The 19,074-nt window shown below is 42.1% G+C and overlaps 1 protein-coding gene across 1 annotated transcript in view; it reads right to left on the bottom strand.

Annotated features, from left to right (window-relative positions):
* The window catches only part of LOC129815217 (ubiquitin-associated protein 1-like), a 30,230-nt gene that overhangs the window by 2,927 nt on the left and 8,229 nt on the right, over positions 1-19,074 (bottom strand). Inside the window, exons 2-6 of the mRNA XM_055868791.1 lie at positions 11,291-11,331; positions 11,040-11,164; positions 10,021-10,797; positions 9,707-9,853; positions 8,692-8,793 (exon numbers count right to left, since the gene is read on the bottom strand). Coding sequence (XP_055724766.1) covers positions 8,692-8,793; positions 9,707-9,853; positions 10,021-10,797; positions 11,040-11,164; positions 11,291-11,324 — 1,185 coding nt within the window. The 5' untranslated portion in view covers positions 11,325-11,331. The remainder of the gene's footprint in view (positions 1-8,691; positions 8,794-9,706; positions 9,854-10,020; positions 10,798-11,039; positions 11,165-11,290; positions 11,332-19,074) is intronic.

Here is a 19,074-nt window from a genome sequence, read left to right as displayed (position 1 = left end):
ACATTGTAATTGGGAATTCTTGTTACGTATTGTTTCTGTACAATTTAACTAGATTTGTTATTTTTATAAACAGATTGTTTTTTAACAAACATTTGCAAGGCGATCTATGAGAACAGATCAATGAAATTAGGCTGGTTTAGACAATAATTAGCTATCTGGTTAGTAACGTAGTAGTATAAAGTCGTTATTTACAATCAACAATGTAGTTATGAATACAAGTGGGTTGGATTTTCATTTTGTCTTCAAGTGGCCTTACACAGGAGCTAACGTTCATGAGAGTTTCACACCTTCTAATGTTGCTTGATCGGTTGGTAGGCCTATCAGCAGGCCAAAATTACATGAAAAGTGAGAAAAAATATATTAACAGTATTGCAGCAATTTCTGCAGTTCAGAATTTTTTTTATTTAAAAAAAAAGGTAGCAATGCAATCGATGCCCTATCCTAAACTTGTTGGAAGTGAGAGGCATCTTGCTGTCATTTGTTAACCATGTCATTTTGAGCCGCATCACATCTCATGCTAGCCCTGGCCACTTGCCTTCACTGCCTACCAACACAGCTACACCAATCCAATGCTTTAAATCTTTGAGGCGGTGTGAATGAGTGCACAGGCGAGAAGGGGTGCAATATGGGATTGGGCTCCATTCAGCCTAGTAGTAAGAAACGCACGCAGTCTTTCCGCTTTCTAAATAGTCATAAATCATCGTTGAAGCTGACTTCTCAGATAAATAGCGATGTTGTTTTGTTTGATTGGGTAGTTAGTTGTCATTACTTTGAGCTCTGAATAACCGCTAATCAAGGATTACTTTGAGTGGTTTCAACATTGTCTCCATGACAATTTATTTTAATATGGCCCCAAATAAATAAGACTGATAAAATCATGGGCAGGCTCAAGGATCTGGTTGTCAGCGCTGGATACAAGGTGGTCTTCACCATGGAGCACTCGGCTAAGGTAAGAATGACAACCTAGTGGTTTGTGTGTGTTAGAAATCTCTGTGTTTGTCAGAGAGAGAGTCAAATTAATGAATATCAATATGAATTCCATCCTTCTTACCCACTGCCATCTGGGCCTTCAACAACACCAGGTGGTAGTTACCTGGTACTAACCAGTCACTATTTGCTTTTACACACTAGTACTGTACTATTTTATTTGCCTCTACTGTTATATTTATGCTTTGTGCGATTGTCTTGTAGTATTTTTATTGTTTTTACTTTGCATGTATGAAAAACAAAAATGTAATATTATCTCAGCAGATAAGATTGTTCCTCCTGGCCATGGAGACGTCAGCAACACTTTCCAGTACCTGTTCATCAAGCTGAACTTCAATTCTCATTATTTTTGCCATCCAGTGTTGCATATAGTCAAATCAAAAGGATCTTAATTTGATGTTTTTAAGGATTGGTTGTTGACGGTTCATAATCACATTATTTGGTTTCCAATTCAAATATACAGTAAGTATACAAAACATTAAGAAAACCTGCTCTTTCCATGACATAGACTGACCTGGTGAAAGCTATGATCCCTTGATATAATTTGTTAAATCCACTTAAAAAATCTGTGCAATGACAGGGATGAGACCGGTTAAAGAACGATTTATACGCCTCGAGACAACTGAGACATGGATTGTGTGTGTGCCATTCAGAGGGTGAATGGGCAAGACAAAATATTTATGTGCCTTTGAACAGGGTATGGTAGTAGGGCGCACCGGTTTGTGTCAAGAACCTTAACACTGCTGGATTTTTCACGCTCAACAGTTTCCTGTGTGTGTATCAAAAAGGGTCAACCACCCACTTAACACAACTGTGGGAAGCATTGCAGTCAACATGGTCCAGCATCCCTGTGGAACGCTTTCAAAATCTTGTAAAGTCCATGCCAACAAATTAAGGCTGTTCTGAATGCAAAAAGGGGGGGGGGGGGGCAACTCAATATTAGGAAGTTGTTCCATATGTTTGGTATAATCAGGTGTACAGTGCCTTCAGAAAGTATTCACAAACCTTAACTTTATCAAAAGTGGAGTTATGTATTTTGAAATTTGTACTAATTAAAAAAACGAAAAGCTGAAATGTCTTGTCAGTAAGTAGTCCACTCCTTTGTTATGGTGCTTAAGTCACATAAGTTGCATGGACTCACTGTGTGCAATAGAGTTTAACACAATTTTTAAATAACTACCTCATCTCTGTACCCCACACATACAGATAATTGAAATGTCCCGCAGTCGAGCAGGGAATTTGAAACACAGACTCAACCACAAAGACCAGGGAGGTTTTCCAATGACTCGCAGAGAAGGGCACCTACTGATAGACGGGGGAAAAAAAGACATTGAATATCCCTTTAAGCATGGTGAAGTTATTAATTACACTTTTGGATGGTGTAGCAATACACCCAGTCACTACGAAGATACAGGCATCCTTCCTAACTCAATTGCCGGAGAGTAAGGAAATAACCATGGATTTCACCATGAGGCCAATGGTGACTTTAAAACCGTCAGAGTTTAATGCCTGTGATGATCCATCCTCAGGAGAACTAACAACATTGTAATTACTCCACAATACTAACCGAAATGACAGAGTGAAAAGGAAGCATGTACAGAATAAATTTTTTTTCCAAAACATGCATCCTGTTTGTAATTAAGTAATACTGCAAAAACATTTTGTACTGAATACAAAATGTTATGTTAAATACAACATTACTGAGTTCCACTCTCCATATTTTAAAGCATAGTGGTAGCTGCATCATGCTATGGGTATGCTTTGGACTGGAGAGTTTGAGATTTAAAAAAAACAAAAAACAGAATGGAGCTAAGCACAGGCAAAATCCTAGATGAAAACCTGGTTCAGTCTGCTTTCCACCAGGCACAGGGAGATTAATTCACCTTTCAGCAGAACAATAACCTAAAACAAGGCCAAATCTACACAAGTTTCTTACCAAGACAGTGAATGTTCCAGAGTGGCCGAGTTAGAAATGGGCAAATATTGTACAATCCAGGTGTGCAAAGCTCTTAGAGAAAGGGGATTCTACCATGTATTGACTCATGGGTGTGAATACATATGTAAATTTAAAATTGTAAATAAATTTTCTAACATTTCTAAAAACATGTTTACACTTCGTCATCAGATGGGTGTGCATCAAAGCAGGAACCGAGAGACTGAGAAACAGCTTCTATCTCAAGGCCATCAGACTGTTAAACAGCCATCACTAACATTGAGTGGCTGCTGCCAACAAACTGACTCATCTCTAGCCACTTTAATAATGAAAAAAATTGATGTAATAAAAGTATCACTAGCCACTTAAAATAATGTTTATATAACCTACAATACTCATCTCATATGTATATACTGTACTCTATACCATATACTGCATCTTGCCTATGCCGTTCGGCCATCGCACATTCATATATTTTTATGTACATATTCTTATTCATTCCTTTACACTTGTGTGTATAAGGTAGTTGTGAAATTGTTAGGTTACTTGTTAGATACTACTGCATGGTTGGAACTAGAAGCACAAGCATTTCCCTACACTCGCATTAACATCTGCTAACCATGTGTATGTGACAAATAAAATTAGATTTTGCGAACAAAATATTGAATCCATTTAGAATTCAGGCTGTAACAACAAAATGTGGAATAACTCAAGGCAGTGTAATGTATAGTATAATAATTTGTTCTAGTAAATGAATGAAAAGAAAAAAAAACAGCAGTTGCCAGGTAAAAATATATATATACTGAACAAAAATAAAACGCAACATGTAACAATTTCAACGATTTCACTGAGTTAGATAATTTAAGGAATTTATGAATTTCACATGACTGGGCAAGAGAGCAGCCATGGGTGGGCATAGGCCCACCCACTGGGGAGCCATGCCCAGCCAATCAAAATGAGTATTTCCACCACAAAAGGGCTTTATTACAGGCAGAAATACTCCTCAGTTTCATCAGCTGTCCAAGTGGCTGGTCTCAATCGATCCCGCACGTGAAGAAGCTGGATGTGCAGTGGTGTAATGTACTGAATTAAAAATACTTGAAAGTACTACTCAAGTTGTTTTTGGGGGTATCTGTACATTACTATTTATATTTTTGACAACTTTAACCTAATGTACTTAAAAAAAAAAAATTATAAAGTACTTTTTACTCCATTGTTTTCCCTGACACCCAAAAGTACTCATTACATTTTGAATACTTACCAGGACAGGAAAAGGGTCCAATTCACATACTTATCAAGACAACATCCCTGGTCATACCTTCTGCTTCTGATCTGGTAGACTCACTAAACACATGCTTTGTTTGTAAATTATGTCTGAATGTTGGAGGGGGCCCTGGCTATCTGTGTAAAAAAAAAAATATATATACAGTATATCACAAAAGTGAGTACACCCCTCACATTTTTGTAAATATTTGAGTATATCTTTTCATGTGACAACACTGAAGAAATGACACTCTGCTACAATGTAAAGTAGTGAGTGTACAGCTTGTATAACAGTGTAAATTTGCTGTCCCCTCAAAATAACTCAATACACAGCCATTAATGTCTAAACCGCTGGCAACAAAAGTGAGTACACCCCTAAGTGAAAATGTCCAAATTGGGCCCAAAGTGTCAATATTTTGTGTGGCCACCATCATTTTCCAGCACTGCCTTAACCCTCTTGGACATGGAGTTCACCAGAGCTTCACAGGTTGCCACTGGAGTCCTCTTCCACTCCTCCATGATGACATCACGGAGCTGGTGGATGTTAGAGACCTTGCACTCCTCCACCTTCCGTTTGAGGATGCCCCACAGATGCTCAATAGGGTTTAGGTCTGGAGACATGCTTGGCCAGTCCATCACCTTTATCCTCAGCTTTATTAGCAAGGCAGTGGTCGTCTTGGAGGTGTGTTTGGGGTCTTTATCATGTTGAAATACTGCCCTGCGGCCCAGTCTCCGAAGGGAGGGGATCATGCTCTGCTTCAGTATGTCAAGTACATGTTGGCATTCATGGTTCCCTCAATGAACTGTAGCTCCCCAGTGCCGGCAGCGCTCATGCAGCCCCAGACCATGACACTCCCACCACCATGCTTGACTGTAGGCAAGACACACTTGTCTTTGTACTCCTCACCTGGTTGCCGCCACACACGCTTGACACCATCTGAACCAAATAAGTTTATCTTGGTCTCATCAGACCACAGGACATGGTTCCAGTAATCCATGTCCTTAGTCTGCTTGTCTTCAGCAAACTGTTTGCGAGTTTTCTTGTGCATCATCTTTAGAAGACGCTTCCTTCTGGGACGACAGCCATGCAGACCAATTTGATGCAGTGTACGGCGTATGGTCTGAGCACTGACAGGCCGACCCCCCACCCATTCAACCTCTGCAGCAATGCTGGCAGCACTCATACGTCTATTTCCCAAAGACAACCTCTGAATATGACGCTGAGCACGTGCACTCAACTTCTTTGGTCGACCATGGCGAGGCCTGTTCTGAGTGGAACCTGTCCAGTTAAACCGCTGTATGGTCTTGGCCCCTGTGCTGCAGCTGAGTTTCAGGGTCTTGGCAATCTTCTTATAGCCCAGGCCATCTTTATGTAGAGCAACAAAAAAACATTTTCAGATCCTCAGAGAGTTCTTTGCCATAAGGTGCCATGTTGAACTTCCAGTGACCAGTCAGTATGAGGGAGTGTGAGAGCAATGACACCAAATTTAACACACCTGCTCCCTATTCACACCTGAGACCTTGTAACACTAACGAGTCACATGACACCGGGGAGGGAAAATGGCTAATTGGGCCCAATTTGGACATTTTCACTTAGGGGTGTACTCACTTTTGTTGCCAGCGGTTTAGACATTAATGGCTGTGTGTTGAGTTATTTTGAGGGGACAGCAAATTTACACTGTTATACAAGCTGTACACTCACTACTTTACATTGTAGCAAAGTGTCATTTCTTCAGTGTTGTCACATGAAAAGATATACTCAAATATTTACAAAAATGTGAGGGGTGTACTCACTTTTGTGATATACTGTATATACACACTGCTCAAAAAAATAAAGGGAACACTTAAACAACACAATGTAACTCCAAGTCAATCACACTTCTGTGAAATCAAACTGTCCACTTAGGAAGCAACACTGATTGACAATAAATTTCACATGCTGTTGTGCAAATGGAATAGACAAAAGGTGGAAATTATAGGCAATTAGCAAGACACCCCCAAAAAAGGAGTGATTCTGCAGGTGGTGACCACAGACCACTTCTCAGTTCCTATGCTTCCTGGCTGATGTTTTGGTCACTTTTGAATGATGCCGGTGCTCTCACTCTAGTGGTAGCATGAGACGGAGTCTACAACCCACACAAGTGGCTCAGGTAGTGCAGTTCATCCAGGATGGCACATCAATGCGAGCTCTGGCAAAAAGGTTTGCTGTGTCTGTCAGCGTAGTGTCCAGAGCATGGAGGCGCTACCAGGAGACAGGCCAGTACATCAGGAGACCTGGAGGAGGCCGTAGGAGGGCAACAACCCAGCAGCAGGACCGCTACCTCCGCCTTTGTGCAAGGAGGTGCACTGCCAGCGCCCTGCAAAATGACCTCCAGCAGGCCACAAATGTGCATGTGTCAGCATATGGTCTCACAAGGGGTCTGAGGATCTCATCTCGGTACCTAATGGCAGTCAGGCTACCTCTGGCGAGCACATGGAGGGTTGTGCGGCCCCACAAAGAAATGCCACCCCACACCATGACTGACCCATCGCCAAACCGGTCATGCTGGAGGATGTTGCAGGCAGCAGAACGTTCTTCACGGCGTCTCCAGACTCTGTCACATGTGCTCAGTGTGAACCTGCTTTCATCTGTGAAGAGCACAGGGCGCCAGTGGCGAATTTGCCAATCTTGGTGTTCTCTGGAAAATGCCAAACGTCCTGCACGGTGTTGGGCTGTGGACGTCGGGCCCTCATACCACCCTCATGGAGTCTGTTTCTGACCGTTTGAGCAGACACATGCACATTTGTGGCCTGCTGGAGGTCATTTTGCAGGGCGCTCGCAGTGCACCTCCTCGCACAAAGGCGGAGGTAGCGGTCCTGCTGCTGGGTTGTTGCCCTCCTACGGCCTCCTCCACGTCTCCTGATGTACTGGCCTGTCTCCTGGTAGCACCTCCATGCTCTGGACACTACGCTGACAGACACAGCAAACCTTTTTGCCACAGCTCGCATTGATGTGCCATCCTGGATGAACTGCACTACCTGAGCCACTTGTGTGGGTTGTAGACTCCGTCTCATGCTACCACTAGAGTGAGAGCACCGCCAGCATTCAAAAGTGACCAAAACATCAGCCAGGAAGCATAGGAACTGAGAAGTGGTCTGTGGTCACCACCTGCAGTATCACTCCTTTTTTGGGGGTGTCTTGCTAATTGCCTATAATGTCCACGTTTTTTCTATTCCATTTGCACAACAGCATGTGAAATTTATTGTCAATCAGTGTTGCTTCCTAAGTGGACAGTTTGATTTCACAGAAGTGTGATTGACTTGGAGTTACATTGTGTTGTTTAAGTATTCCCTTTATTTTTTTGAGCAGTGTATATCTCATGCCGTCTGGTTTGCTTAGTAAGGAATTTTTAATTATTTATACTTTTACTTTTGATACTTAAGAATATTTAAAACCAAATACTTTTAGACTTTCACTGGGTGACATTTACTTTAACTTCAGTCATTTTCTATGAAGGTATCTTTACTTTGACTGAAGTATGACCACTGGGTACTTTTTCCACCACTGCAGATGCAAAGGTCCTGGGCTGGCATGGTTACACGTGGTCTGCAATTGTGAGGCCGGTTGGATGTACTGCTAAATTCTCTAAAAACAACGATTATCTTATGGTCAAGAAACTAACATTAAATTCTCTGGCAACAGCTCTGGTGGACATTCCTACAGTCAGCATGACAATTGCACACTCCCTCAACTTGAGACATCTGTGGCATTGTGTTGTGTGACAAAACTGCACATTTTAGAGTGGCCTTTTGTCCCCAGCACAAGGTGCACCTGTGTAATGATCATGCTGTTTAATCAGCTTCTTGATATGCCACACCTGTCAGGTGGATGGATCATCTTGCCAAAGTAATTAATGTTCACTGACATGGATGCAAATAAATTTCTGCACAACATTGAGAAATAAGCTTTTTGTGCATATGGAAAAATTCAGGGATATTTTACTTCAGCTCATAAAAAACATACCAACACTTCAAATGTTGCGTCTATATTTTTGTTCAGAATAGTGACAATAAATATTTTGAAACAATCACAGTGGTGTTCTTCTCTCAAGTGTTAATGGAATTAGAAAAAAAATAACAGTATCTTAGAATGCGGTTGTAATTTATTATTTTGTCTGAAGTCAACTTTAAAAGCTCATAACTCAGGGTCTGAAATATATCTGGATTTGGGACAGTTTGCAATTTTCAGAAATAGTCAATATCAAGATGATATTGAGAGAAGGATTTCCCTAGGCCGCCACACATTTGAGAAGGTGGAGGGAGGAGAACGGCACATGCTTGGTTTATCTAAGTTCAGGGAAAACTGGAAGTGAACCTTACCTTAGGCCACTCAACATTTGTGTGTTGAAACAGAGATAATGGAGTTGGCTGGTTAGTCGTCCTAACAGTTTTTGGTTCTGCATGCTGAGTTCATCTGTATAAACGTGCATATCAGTGTATGTGACGGTAGAGACTGTGGGTGGACTCACCTTCTCTTCAGAGCATTGGTACATCTCTAAGCCCTCCTCTACGGCACTGGGCTCAAATCCCCGCTCACAAAGACGTGTATGAGTAAACAGGTACTCCAGCACCTGGGTCACAGGATGACAGATATTGTTGATCTTTTGGTGAGGGCTTCATGTGCAAGTCGAGACTGTCTATTTACTAGGTGGTTGTACAAGCTGAGAGCAAGATAATTATGACTGAAAATATGATGTGACCAAATTCTTGGAGGTGAATTTATGAAATAGCTAATGTTGGCATTTAATAGAAATACATTCATATTCATTGTTGATTAGAGGGATAGCTAAATTCACATTATAAAATATTGTACTTGCGTGATGCTTGACATTTCTTTTCATTTTGGAAGCTAGCTGTCAAATGTGTCAACTACCACTGTGTCATTCCATTGCTAGCCAATGTTTATTCAAATGTTTATTTGTAACCTTTATTTAACTAGGCAAGTCAGTTAAGAACAAATTCTTATTTACAATGACGGCCTACCCCAGCCAAACCCAAATGACGTTGTGCGATGCCCTATGGGACTCCCAATCACAGCCAGATGTGATACAGCCTGGATTCGCCTCTTGCACTGAGATGCAGTGCCTTAGACCACTGTGCCACTCGGGAGTTAACTAGCCCCTAACAAGTGTCTCCTACAGTACTACTGAAATCGTTCACTGCAATGCCATCATAGTGTTGAGGCATCAAACAAAGGTGATGGATGGTGTGTTTTGAGACAAAAGAAAACACTGCGTAAACGCAATTCATTTATTCACAACTACCATCGTCAACTTGTTGCCTGGTGTACTTTTTTGTGAACAATCACATAACGCAGACACCTGATGACTTCAGTCAACCATGACACACAGAAAATTCTCTGGGCGCAATGGGCAGTGAATGAATGACAGCACAGAATCAAATAGAACATTTCTTTAAAACAGATCTGTGTAGAGAAAATGGGCCTAGGCTGCTGTGACCGGGAGGGAGAGCGGAGGGGTGTACCTGCTCCACATTCTGGCCTCGCCTCTGCATGGCCCGCAGGACCCCCTCGTAGGAGTACCCCATGGACACGATGGTCTCCACACATTGCCGCCCACTGGGAGACAGGTTGAGCAGTGCCGCTCTGCACGGGAGAGGACCTGCATTTATCTATGCAGAGAGAGTTTTCTTAGCATCACATCTGTATAAGAGTCCAGAAAAAGCATCTTCCTCTGGTCCACAAAACCTAAGCTTTTCAGAAGTTTGAAATAATTGAGCCATACATTTAGTCATTGAAACTAAGCAAAGCCCACTTCACCTTCTGTGTGTAAGCTTACCTGCTTTGGTGCCCCATTTTGGGTGTGCCTGGGTGGCTCCTCTGTCTTCTGCTGGGGTGCCGGTGGGCTGCCGGTGGATAGGCTAGGTGGTACAGGGGCTGGAGAGTAGGAGTCAAATGACAATTCCCCGGGGTCCGACAGCTTGGGGAAGGTCAGCGAGCGGATGTTGCAGGGCCGGTCTGGGTCCATTGTCTGTCCCTGGACCAGACCCCCAGCTCTGTCCATGTCCAGTTGCGCCACCAGCCCGTTGAGGGAAAAGGCCGTTTTGGCCGGAAGGCTGGTGGCGGGGAGTTGGGGTGGAGGCGTGCTGCCTCGCGATGCCAGCTCGGGCTGGGGTTCCTCAGGTGGGGATACAGACTGCTGCTGGGGCTGGCTCTGGAGGATGTTGCGCAGCTCCTCCCTATCGTCCAGCGTCTTCAGCTCCAGCTTGTCGAAGGGGTCCTCCTCGCGCTCAAAGTCAGCCAGGTTAAGGTACTGTGGCTCCGGGATGCTGGGAGCGGTCTGCCTGGCGGGCGCGGGCAGCGGGGTGAGGATGGCGTTGTGGCGCAGTGAGGCCATCAGCGGATTGAAAGCGGGCGGGAGAGCGTCCTGCTCCTCGGCGGGGCGAGGCCTCTTGCCCCCGCCGGCCAATCCCCCGTCAGGGTCCTGTGCGGGGGGTGAGTGCTCCCTGCTCTCCAACACCAGCCTGGCCACCTCTGCAGCTCGGGCCTCCGCCGCCCTGGCCTCGGCCAGCTCAGCCCCCCAGCGCACACTCCGCCTCTCCAGGGAGAAGTCATACTGCAGTGCCCAAAGAGAGACAACCGGCATGCCTAGTTAGAGCGGAGCAGCAGACAAAGGACTAAAGGAATGGAGACTAATCAACCCGGGTGAATCTGGTCGAGTCATGAGATATCTTATTTTCAACATTTACAAAAGGTGCCCCCCTAATACAGACTAATATTACAGGGAAGAGATAAATTACCCCCAAGCAGCCCCGTCATTGAAACGCTTGATGCAGTGACACAAGTCGGAAGGCTTACCTGCAGGTCTGCGAGCACAGAGAGACAGTCGGGCAGGCAGAAGCCAACAGGAAGCCCCACTTTGGCAGGGCAGCGAAACTTATCGTTGATTTTAAAGGGAACGTCATCAAGGTAGCTGATGGGTCCTGGAAAAACAGGATGAGTGATTGGCCTAAATGAAAAATGACACCATGATGCAAATGTAGGAATATTTTTAAACAAAATGAGCAGATGGAGAACAGAGGAAGAGCCCGAAAGACAGACACACTCACCATTGTTGTGGGTATCAGACTTCCTCGCAGCCATTTAGAGTCTGTAAAACACAAAGGGCTCTTGAGTGGGAGATGCCTTAGAGGAAGCAGTGAGGGTGTTTTCACACAGTCCTATTTAAAGTGAACTCTGGGGTAAAAACAAAGAGCAAAAGAAGTCAGTTCTCTTTGTATTCACACTGCCCTTGCCTTTGAATGAGGACTCAACTCTTGCCAGTTCACTTCAACTATTTTGTGGTCCTCTTTGCATTCACATTGCTATGTTAAGAAAGGAACCAATATCTCTTTCCAACATGCACTCTGGGCTTTTACAATGTGTAAGACAAGCCATTCAATCAGAAAGCATTATTGGACAGCTAGCTATACATTTTGCACACTAATAGATTGACTGCATTTAGTTAAAATATGAGACAGAATTGTAATCAGAAGATGCTATTAATATGTGCATTTGATTGGTAACAGAATAACTACTACTATTATAATACCCTGCTGGTCATCTATGAACGTATGAACATCTTGGCAATTTTCTGTTATAATCTCCACCCAGCACAGCCAGAAGAGGACTGGCCACCCCTCATAACCTGGTTTCTTACTAGGTTCCTGCATTTCCAGGTAGTTTTTCCCTAGCCACTGTGCTTCTACATCTACATTGCTTGTTTTTTGGAGTTTTAGGCTGGGTTTGTATAACAAATGTGACATCGGCTGATGTAAAAAGGGCTTTAAATACATTTATTTATTCCGCAATTATTCAATCAACGCTGTAATTGAAAAAGAAAATTGTACACCCAAGTTAGGCTACTACCCCGTTAAGAGCTAAAATAGAGTACAAAATCTGTTTCTCAACAAACATGTCGTCTTCTCACACTATTCAAACCCCACAATCAATGAACAGCTTATGAAGCTCTCAGCCTATAGATCACTTAATGCAAACAAACAATCTGAACAAAGACATTTTGGAATGTCTGTGGGTCCTTGACAATCACTAATCAATATCCAGAGGAAAATGTGTTATAGTAGTCTAGTGTGTGGTGCGGGAATAATGACATGCAAACATGGGGAGCTTTGCGTTAAAATTGTCTTCAAAAAAGGAGAAACAGACCGCAGAATTCAGGAGAACCAAACTCAGACCACCTCACGAGATGGTTTCAGTTCGGGGGATCTTTTGAAGGGTCTGAGTTCATTTGGAGAGTTCACTGCAAAAAAAAACTAAGCGAACTGCACTGAGTACACAAAAATTGTCTTAAAGGGACCAAGTGTGAAAACACCCTGAACCAAGACATCAACACCATATCCACCATTATACAGAGCATTTGGAAGTATTCAGACCCCTTGACTTTATTTATAATCTTTTAGACTTTGTTACATTTCAGCCTTATTCTAAAATCAATTAAAAAAATTCCCCTCAATCTAGACAATACCCCATAATGACAAAGCAAAAACAGGTTATACACTACCGTTCAAAAGTTTGTAGTCACTTAGAAATGTCCTTGATTTTGAAAGAAAAGCACGTTGTCTATTAAAATAACATCAAATTGATCCAAAATACAGTGTAGACATTGTTAATGTTGTAAATGACTATTGTAGCTGGAAACGGCTGATTTTCGAATGGACTATCTACATAGGCGTAGAGGCCAATTAACAGCAACCATCACTCCTGTGTTCCAATGGCACGTTGTGTTAACTAATCCAAGTTTATCATTTTAAAAAGGCTAATTGATCATTAGAAGACCCTTCTGCAATTATGTTAGCACAGCTGAAAACTGGCCTTAGACTACTTGAGTATCTGGAGCATCAGCATTTGTGGGTTCCATTACAGGCTCAAAATGGCCAGAAACAAATAACTTTCTTCTGAAACTCGTCAGTCTATTTCATGCGAGAAATTGCCAAGAAACTGAAGATCTCATACAACGCTGTGTACTACTCCCTTCACAGAACAGCACAAACTGGCTCTAACCAGATTGGAAAGAGTGGGAGGCCCCGGTACACAACTGAGCAAGAGGACAAGTACATTAGAGTGTCTAGTTTGAGAAACAGACGCCTCACAAGTCCTCAACTGGCAGCTTCATTAAATAGTACCCGCAAAACACCAGTCTCAACTTCAACAGTGAAGAGGCGACTCCGGGAGGCTGGCCATCTAGGCAGAGTTGCAAAGAAAAAGCCATCTCAGACTGGCCGATAAAAATAAAATATTAAGGGGGGCAAAAGAACGCACACTGGACAGAGGAACTCTGCCTTGAAGGCCAGCATCCTGGAGTCGCCTCTTCACTGTTGACGTTGAGACTGGTGTTTTGCGGGTATTATTTAATGAAGCTGCCAGTTGAGGAGTTGAGGTGTCTGCTAATATACTTGCAAAAAGGTTGTCTAATGATCAATTAGCCTTTTAAAATTATAAATTTGGATTACATAACACAACATGCCATTGGAACACAGGAGTGATCGTTGATGATAAATGGGCCTATGTAGATATTCCATTAAAAAAAAAACAATAGTAACTTACAACATTAAGAATGTCTACACATCCTGGAACATAATGAAATTCCAAAGATCTGGAAATCAGCATTTGTCCTACCACTTTTAAAAGGGGGAGATCCAACTCTTAAATAATTATAGGCCAATCTCAATGCTGTCACCCCTGGTGAAAATACTTGAAACCCTTGTGAGTGAACAGCTAAAAGAGTTTTTATTTACTACCTTTATTTACTTACTTTTTAATTTGATCAATGTACCAATAGGGGTTCAGGAAGAAGCATAGCACAATTACAGCAGCCATGAAGGTTTCAAATGCTTCTACACCTGCATTCTAGCTGTTTGGGGTTTTAGGCTGGGTTTCTGTACAGCACTTCGAGATATTATCTGATGTACGAAGGGCTATATAAAATAAAATTGATTGATTGATTGAAATGATATCACTGTAGCCCTTGACAAAAAAACAGCACTGTGTCTCACTTTTTATTGATCTCATAGATTACTGCACCTGTACATAACCCATCTACAATTTAGCCCAAACAACTACCTCTTTACCTACTGTATTTATTTATTAATTTATTTTGCTCCTTTGCACCCCATTATTTCTGTCTCTACTTTGCACTTTCTTCCAATGCAAACCAACCATTCCAGTGTTTTTTTTAGTTTTTATTTTACTTGCTGTGTTGTACTCACTTCGCCTCCATGGCCTTTTTATATTTTTATTTATTTATACATATATCTGTTTGCCTTCACCTCCCTTATCTCACCTCACTTGCTCACATTGTATATAGACTTATTTTTTTTCACTGTATTATTGACTATATGTTTGTTTTTACTCCATGTGTAACTATGTGTTGTTGTATGTGTCGAACTGCTTTGCTTTATCTTGGCCAGGTCGCAATTGTAAATGAGAACGTGTTCTCAATTTGCCTACCTGGTTAAATAAAGGTTAAATAAAAAAATAATTTTTTTTTGATACAATTGATCATGCTATACTAAGGCAGAGATTGTCGAGTGTAGGTCTTTCGGAGCATGCAGTTGCATGGTTTGCTAACTGTCTGATAGAACTCAGTGCACTCAATTTAATGGACTCATGTCTATTAAATTGTCTGTCTGTAATGGTGTGCCCCAAGGCTCTGTCCTTGGTCCTCTCTTATTCACTATTTATATATACATTTTTTTTTGACAAATGTCCAAAATGCGCAACTTCATTTTTATTCTGATACTGTTATGCCTCGTCTCTTACAAAAGCTTTCCAGAAGTTGCAAAATACTTTTTATACTGTTCAACATACCTTGTGTCAATTGAAGCTTATCCTCAATACTGGCAAAACTAAACTAATGGTGTTTTCTAAAGCAAGAAATAGTCCTTTGAACTTTTCACCTATTATTACCTGTCAGGGCATTGAGATTGAGACTAACCTCATATAAATATCTTGGAATTTTAATTTATGACGGCCTCTTAAATTGCATATTCAAACACTTACAAAACAATTGTAGCTGAAATTGGGATTTTATTTTAGGAATAAGGCCTGTTTTTCTTTTGAAGCCAGAAGGAGGCTAGTATCAGCTACATTTATGCCTTTACTAGACTACGGGAATATTTGATATATGAATGCTTCCGCTCAGTGTTTGAGATCAATTGACACCCTTTACCATGGCACTTTGAGATTTATTTTAAACTGCGAAACCCTTACGCACCACTGCACTTTGTATACCAGGGTTGGCTGGCCTTCTCTAGTCACTCGTAGGCTCAGTCACTGGTATAATTTTATTTACAAAGCCATTTTGGGTTTACTACCTTTTTATTTGGCCATTTTTATTGTTCCGAAATGTGGTGGGTACTCTGTTTGTTCGCTGGACCTGCTAACTGTTCCAAATGTCCGAACTGAATTTGGTAAAAAGGCTTTTATGTACTCTGCGCCATCGTCTTGGAACGCCTTACAAAATACTTTTAAACTGGAAGAACTTATCCCGATTGGTATTTTTAAATCACTGATGAATGATCTTGAGACGACTGATTCCCTGACCTGTCAATGTTTTTAATTTGCTGTTTTTGATATTGTTATACTCTTGTGAATTCTATGGTTTTTACTAAATTACTTGTAGTTTGCTGCCTATCTTGGCCAGGACGCTCTTGAAAGAGATTTTAAATCTCAATGAGCCCTTCCTGGTTAAATAAAGGTTCAATAATAATAATACTATTCTGATCAAATTTGTTATTTAAAAAAAATTCTCAGACATATTTAGCTTCAGTGACCCCAAACTTTTGAACGGTAGTATACATTTTTGCAAAGAAATGTTTAATCCAGAAAAAGAAACACATTTACATAAGTATTGAGACCCTTACTCAGTACTTTGTTGAAGTACAGTTGGAAGTAATTACAGCCTCGAGTCTCCTTGGGTGAAAACTAGGATTAAGCTTGGCACGCCTGTATTTGGGGAGTCTCTCCCATTCTTCTCTGCAGATCCTCAAGCTGTCAGCTGTGCAGCGATGCTTCCCATCCAACCTATTTTCAGGTCTCTCCAGAGATGTTCGATCGGGTCCAAGTTCGGGTTCGGTCTGGGCGACGCAAGGATATTGAGACTTGTCCTGAAGCCACTCCTGCGTTGTCTTGGGTGTGTGCTTAGGGTCGTAGTCCTGCTGGAAGGTGAACCTTCGCTCCAGTCTGAGGTCCTGAGCGCTCTGGAGCAGGTTTTCATAAAGGATATCTCTGCACTTTGCTCCGTTCATCTTTCCCTCAATCCTGACTAGCATCTCAGTCCCTGCCATTGAAAAATATTCCCACTGCATGATGCTGCCACCACCATGCTTCACTGCGGTGATAGTGCCAGGTTTCAGACTTGACGCTTGGCATTCAGGCCAAATAGTTCACTCGTTGTTTCATCTGACCAGAGAATCTTGTTTCTCATGGTCTGAAAGTCTTTAGGTAAACTCCAAGCGGGCTGTCGTGTGCATTTTACTGAGGAGTGGCGTCCATCTGGCCACTACCATAACGGCCTGATTGGCGGAGTGCTGCAGAGATGGGAGAACCTTCCAGAAGGACAACCATCTCCACAGAAGAACTCTGGAGCTCTGTCAGAGTGACCATCAAGTTCTTGGTCACCTCCCTGACCAAGGCCATTCCCCCCAATTGCTCAGTTTGGCCAGACTGCCTGCTCTTGGAAGAGTATTGGTGGTTCCAAACTTCTTCCATTTAAGAAGGATGTTCTTGTGGACCTTCAATGCTGAAGAATTATTTTGGTACCCTTCCCCAGATCTGTGCCTCGACACAATCCTGTCTCAGAACTCTACGGACAATTCCTTCAACCTCATGGCTTGGGTTTTGCTCTGACATGCACTGTCAACTGTGGGACCTTATATAGACAGGTGTGAGCACCTTTCCAAATCTAGTCCAATCAATTGAATTTACCAGAGGTGAAACTCCAAGTTGTAGGAACATTTCAAGGATGATGATCAATAGAAACAGGACGCACCTGAGCAATTTCAAGTTTCATAGCAAAGTGTCTGAATACTTATGGGGTGGCAGGTGGTTAGAGCATTGGGCCAGGAACCGGAAGGTTGCTGGATCGTATCCCCGAGGCTGACAAGGGGGGGGGGGAAACGCTGTCGTTCTGCCCCTGAGCAAGGCAGTTAACCCACTGTTCCCCCGGGTGTCGAAGACGTGGATGTCGATTAACGCACATCTCTGATTCAGAGAAGTTGGGTTAAATGCAGAAAACACATTTCAGTTGGACAACTCACTAGATATCAACCTTTCCTTACGTAAATAAGTTTATTTTTTTGTAATGAATTTGCAAAAACTTCTAAAAACCTGTTTTCACTTTGTCATTACAGGGTAGTGTTTGTAGTTGGATTAAAATAAAATAAAATCCTCATCAATAACAAAATGTGGAAAAAGGGGTCTGAATACTTCCCGAACACACTAAACTATATCCCAACCTGTACCTACGCGACCAGAGCAGCATTATGATAATTTGTGCTGCTGGGGATCTAGCCTGACGACTAACACTAAATTATTCAGCTGCTCTGTCATTCATTACATACTTTAGTCTGACATAGTTAGTCGTTTGTGATGACAAGTGGCGTTGTACAAAACAAAGTCATCAACGATTGGATAGCCTAACCAATCTGAGTATCATAGTCAATGGTGAATTTTCAAACTGCCGCTTTACCCACGTGTGTTCTAGCTCTGGCCCAACCGATCGTTTCTGGACCAATCAGATGGCCACCGAATGTGTTTGCATTCAGTAAAGTGTTTGGGGAGGTACTCAGATCCAGACACATTGCGGAGAAGAAATCAACATCCGTAGGTGTGGCATAGTGTTGATCTGGAGCAAGAAGTCTGAGTAGCCAGGCAACTGGGGAGCCCCCTCTCCGAAAAAGCTACCATACAGGCCCCCTGTGTAGAAACACAGTGGTATGTCCATAGGGGCATATTACAGTCCATTCAGAAAGTATTTATACCCCTGGACTTATTTTCTCACCCAGCTACACACAATACCCCATAATGACAAAGTAAAAACAAGTTTGACATTTGAGCAAGTGTATTGAAAATGAAATACAGAAATGCCTAATTTACATCAGTATTCACACCCCTGAATTAATACTTTGTAGAAGCACCTTTAGCTGCAATTACAGCTGTGAGTCTTTCTGGATGAGTCGAAGAGCTTTCCACACCTGTATTGTGCAACATTAGCCCATTATTCTTTGTAATATTCTTCAAGCTCTGTCAAATGGTTGTTGATAATTGCTAGACGACCACTTTTTGACAGAGTTGACTAACATCTACTTGAAAATATCAGCCACTCTCAACTTGTGTAGATTTGCCTTGTGTTTTATGTTATTGTCCTGATGAAAGGTGAATTCATCTCCCTGTGCCTGGTGGAAAGCAGACAAACAGGTTTTCATCTAACATTTTGCCTGTGCTTAGCTCCATTCAGTTTATTTTTTAATCCTGAAAAACTCCCCTGTTCTTAATGATTACATGCATACCCATAGCACGATGCAACCACCACTATGCTTGAAAATATGGAGAATGATACTCTAATGCATTGCGTTGAATTTGCCCTAAACATACATTTGCATTCAGGACTAAATGTTAATTGCTTTGCACATTTTTTGCATTATTACTTGTTGCAAACAGGATGCATGTTTTGGAATATTTTGATTCTGAACAGTCTTCCTTCTTTTCACTCTGTCATTTAGGTTAGTATGGTGGAGTAACTACAATGTTGTTGATCCATCCTCAGTTCTCATATCACAGCCATTAACCTCAATCTGTTTTAGTCACTATGGGTCTTATGATGAAATCCTCTCCG

This window comes from Salvelinus fontinalis, chromosome 18, assembly GCF_029448725.1.
Source record: "Salvelinus fontinalis isolate EN_2023a chromosome 18, ASM2944872v1, whole genome shotgun sequence".
NCBI classification, from domain to species: Eukaryota; Metazoa; Chordata; class Actinopteri; order Salmoniformes; family Salmonidae; genus Salvelinus; species Salvelinus fontinalis.
Note: the sequence above shows the minus strand (reverse complement) of the source record. Positions and strands in the feature narration are given on the sequence as shown.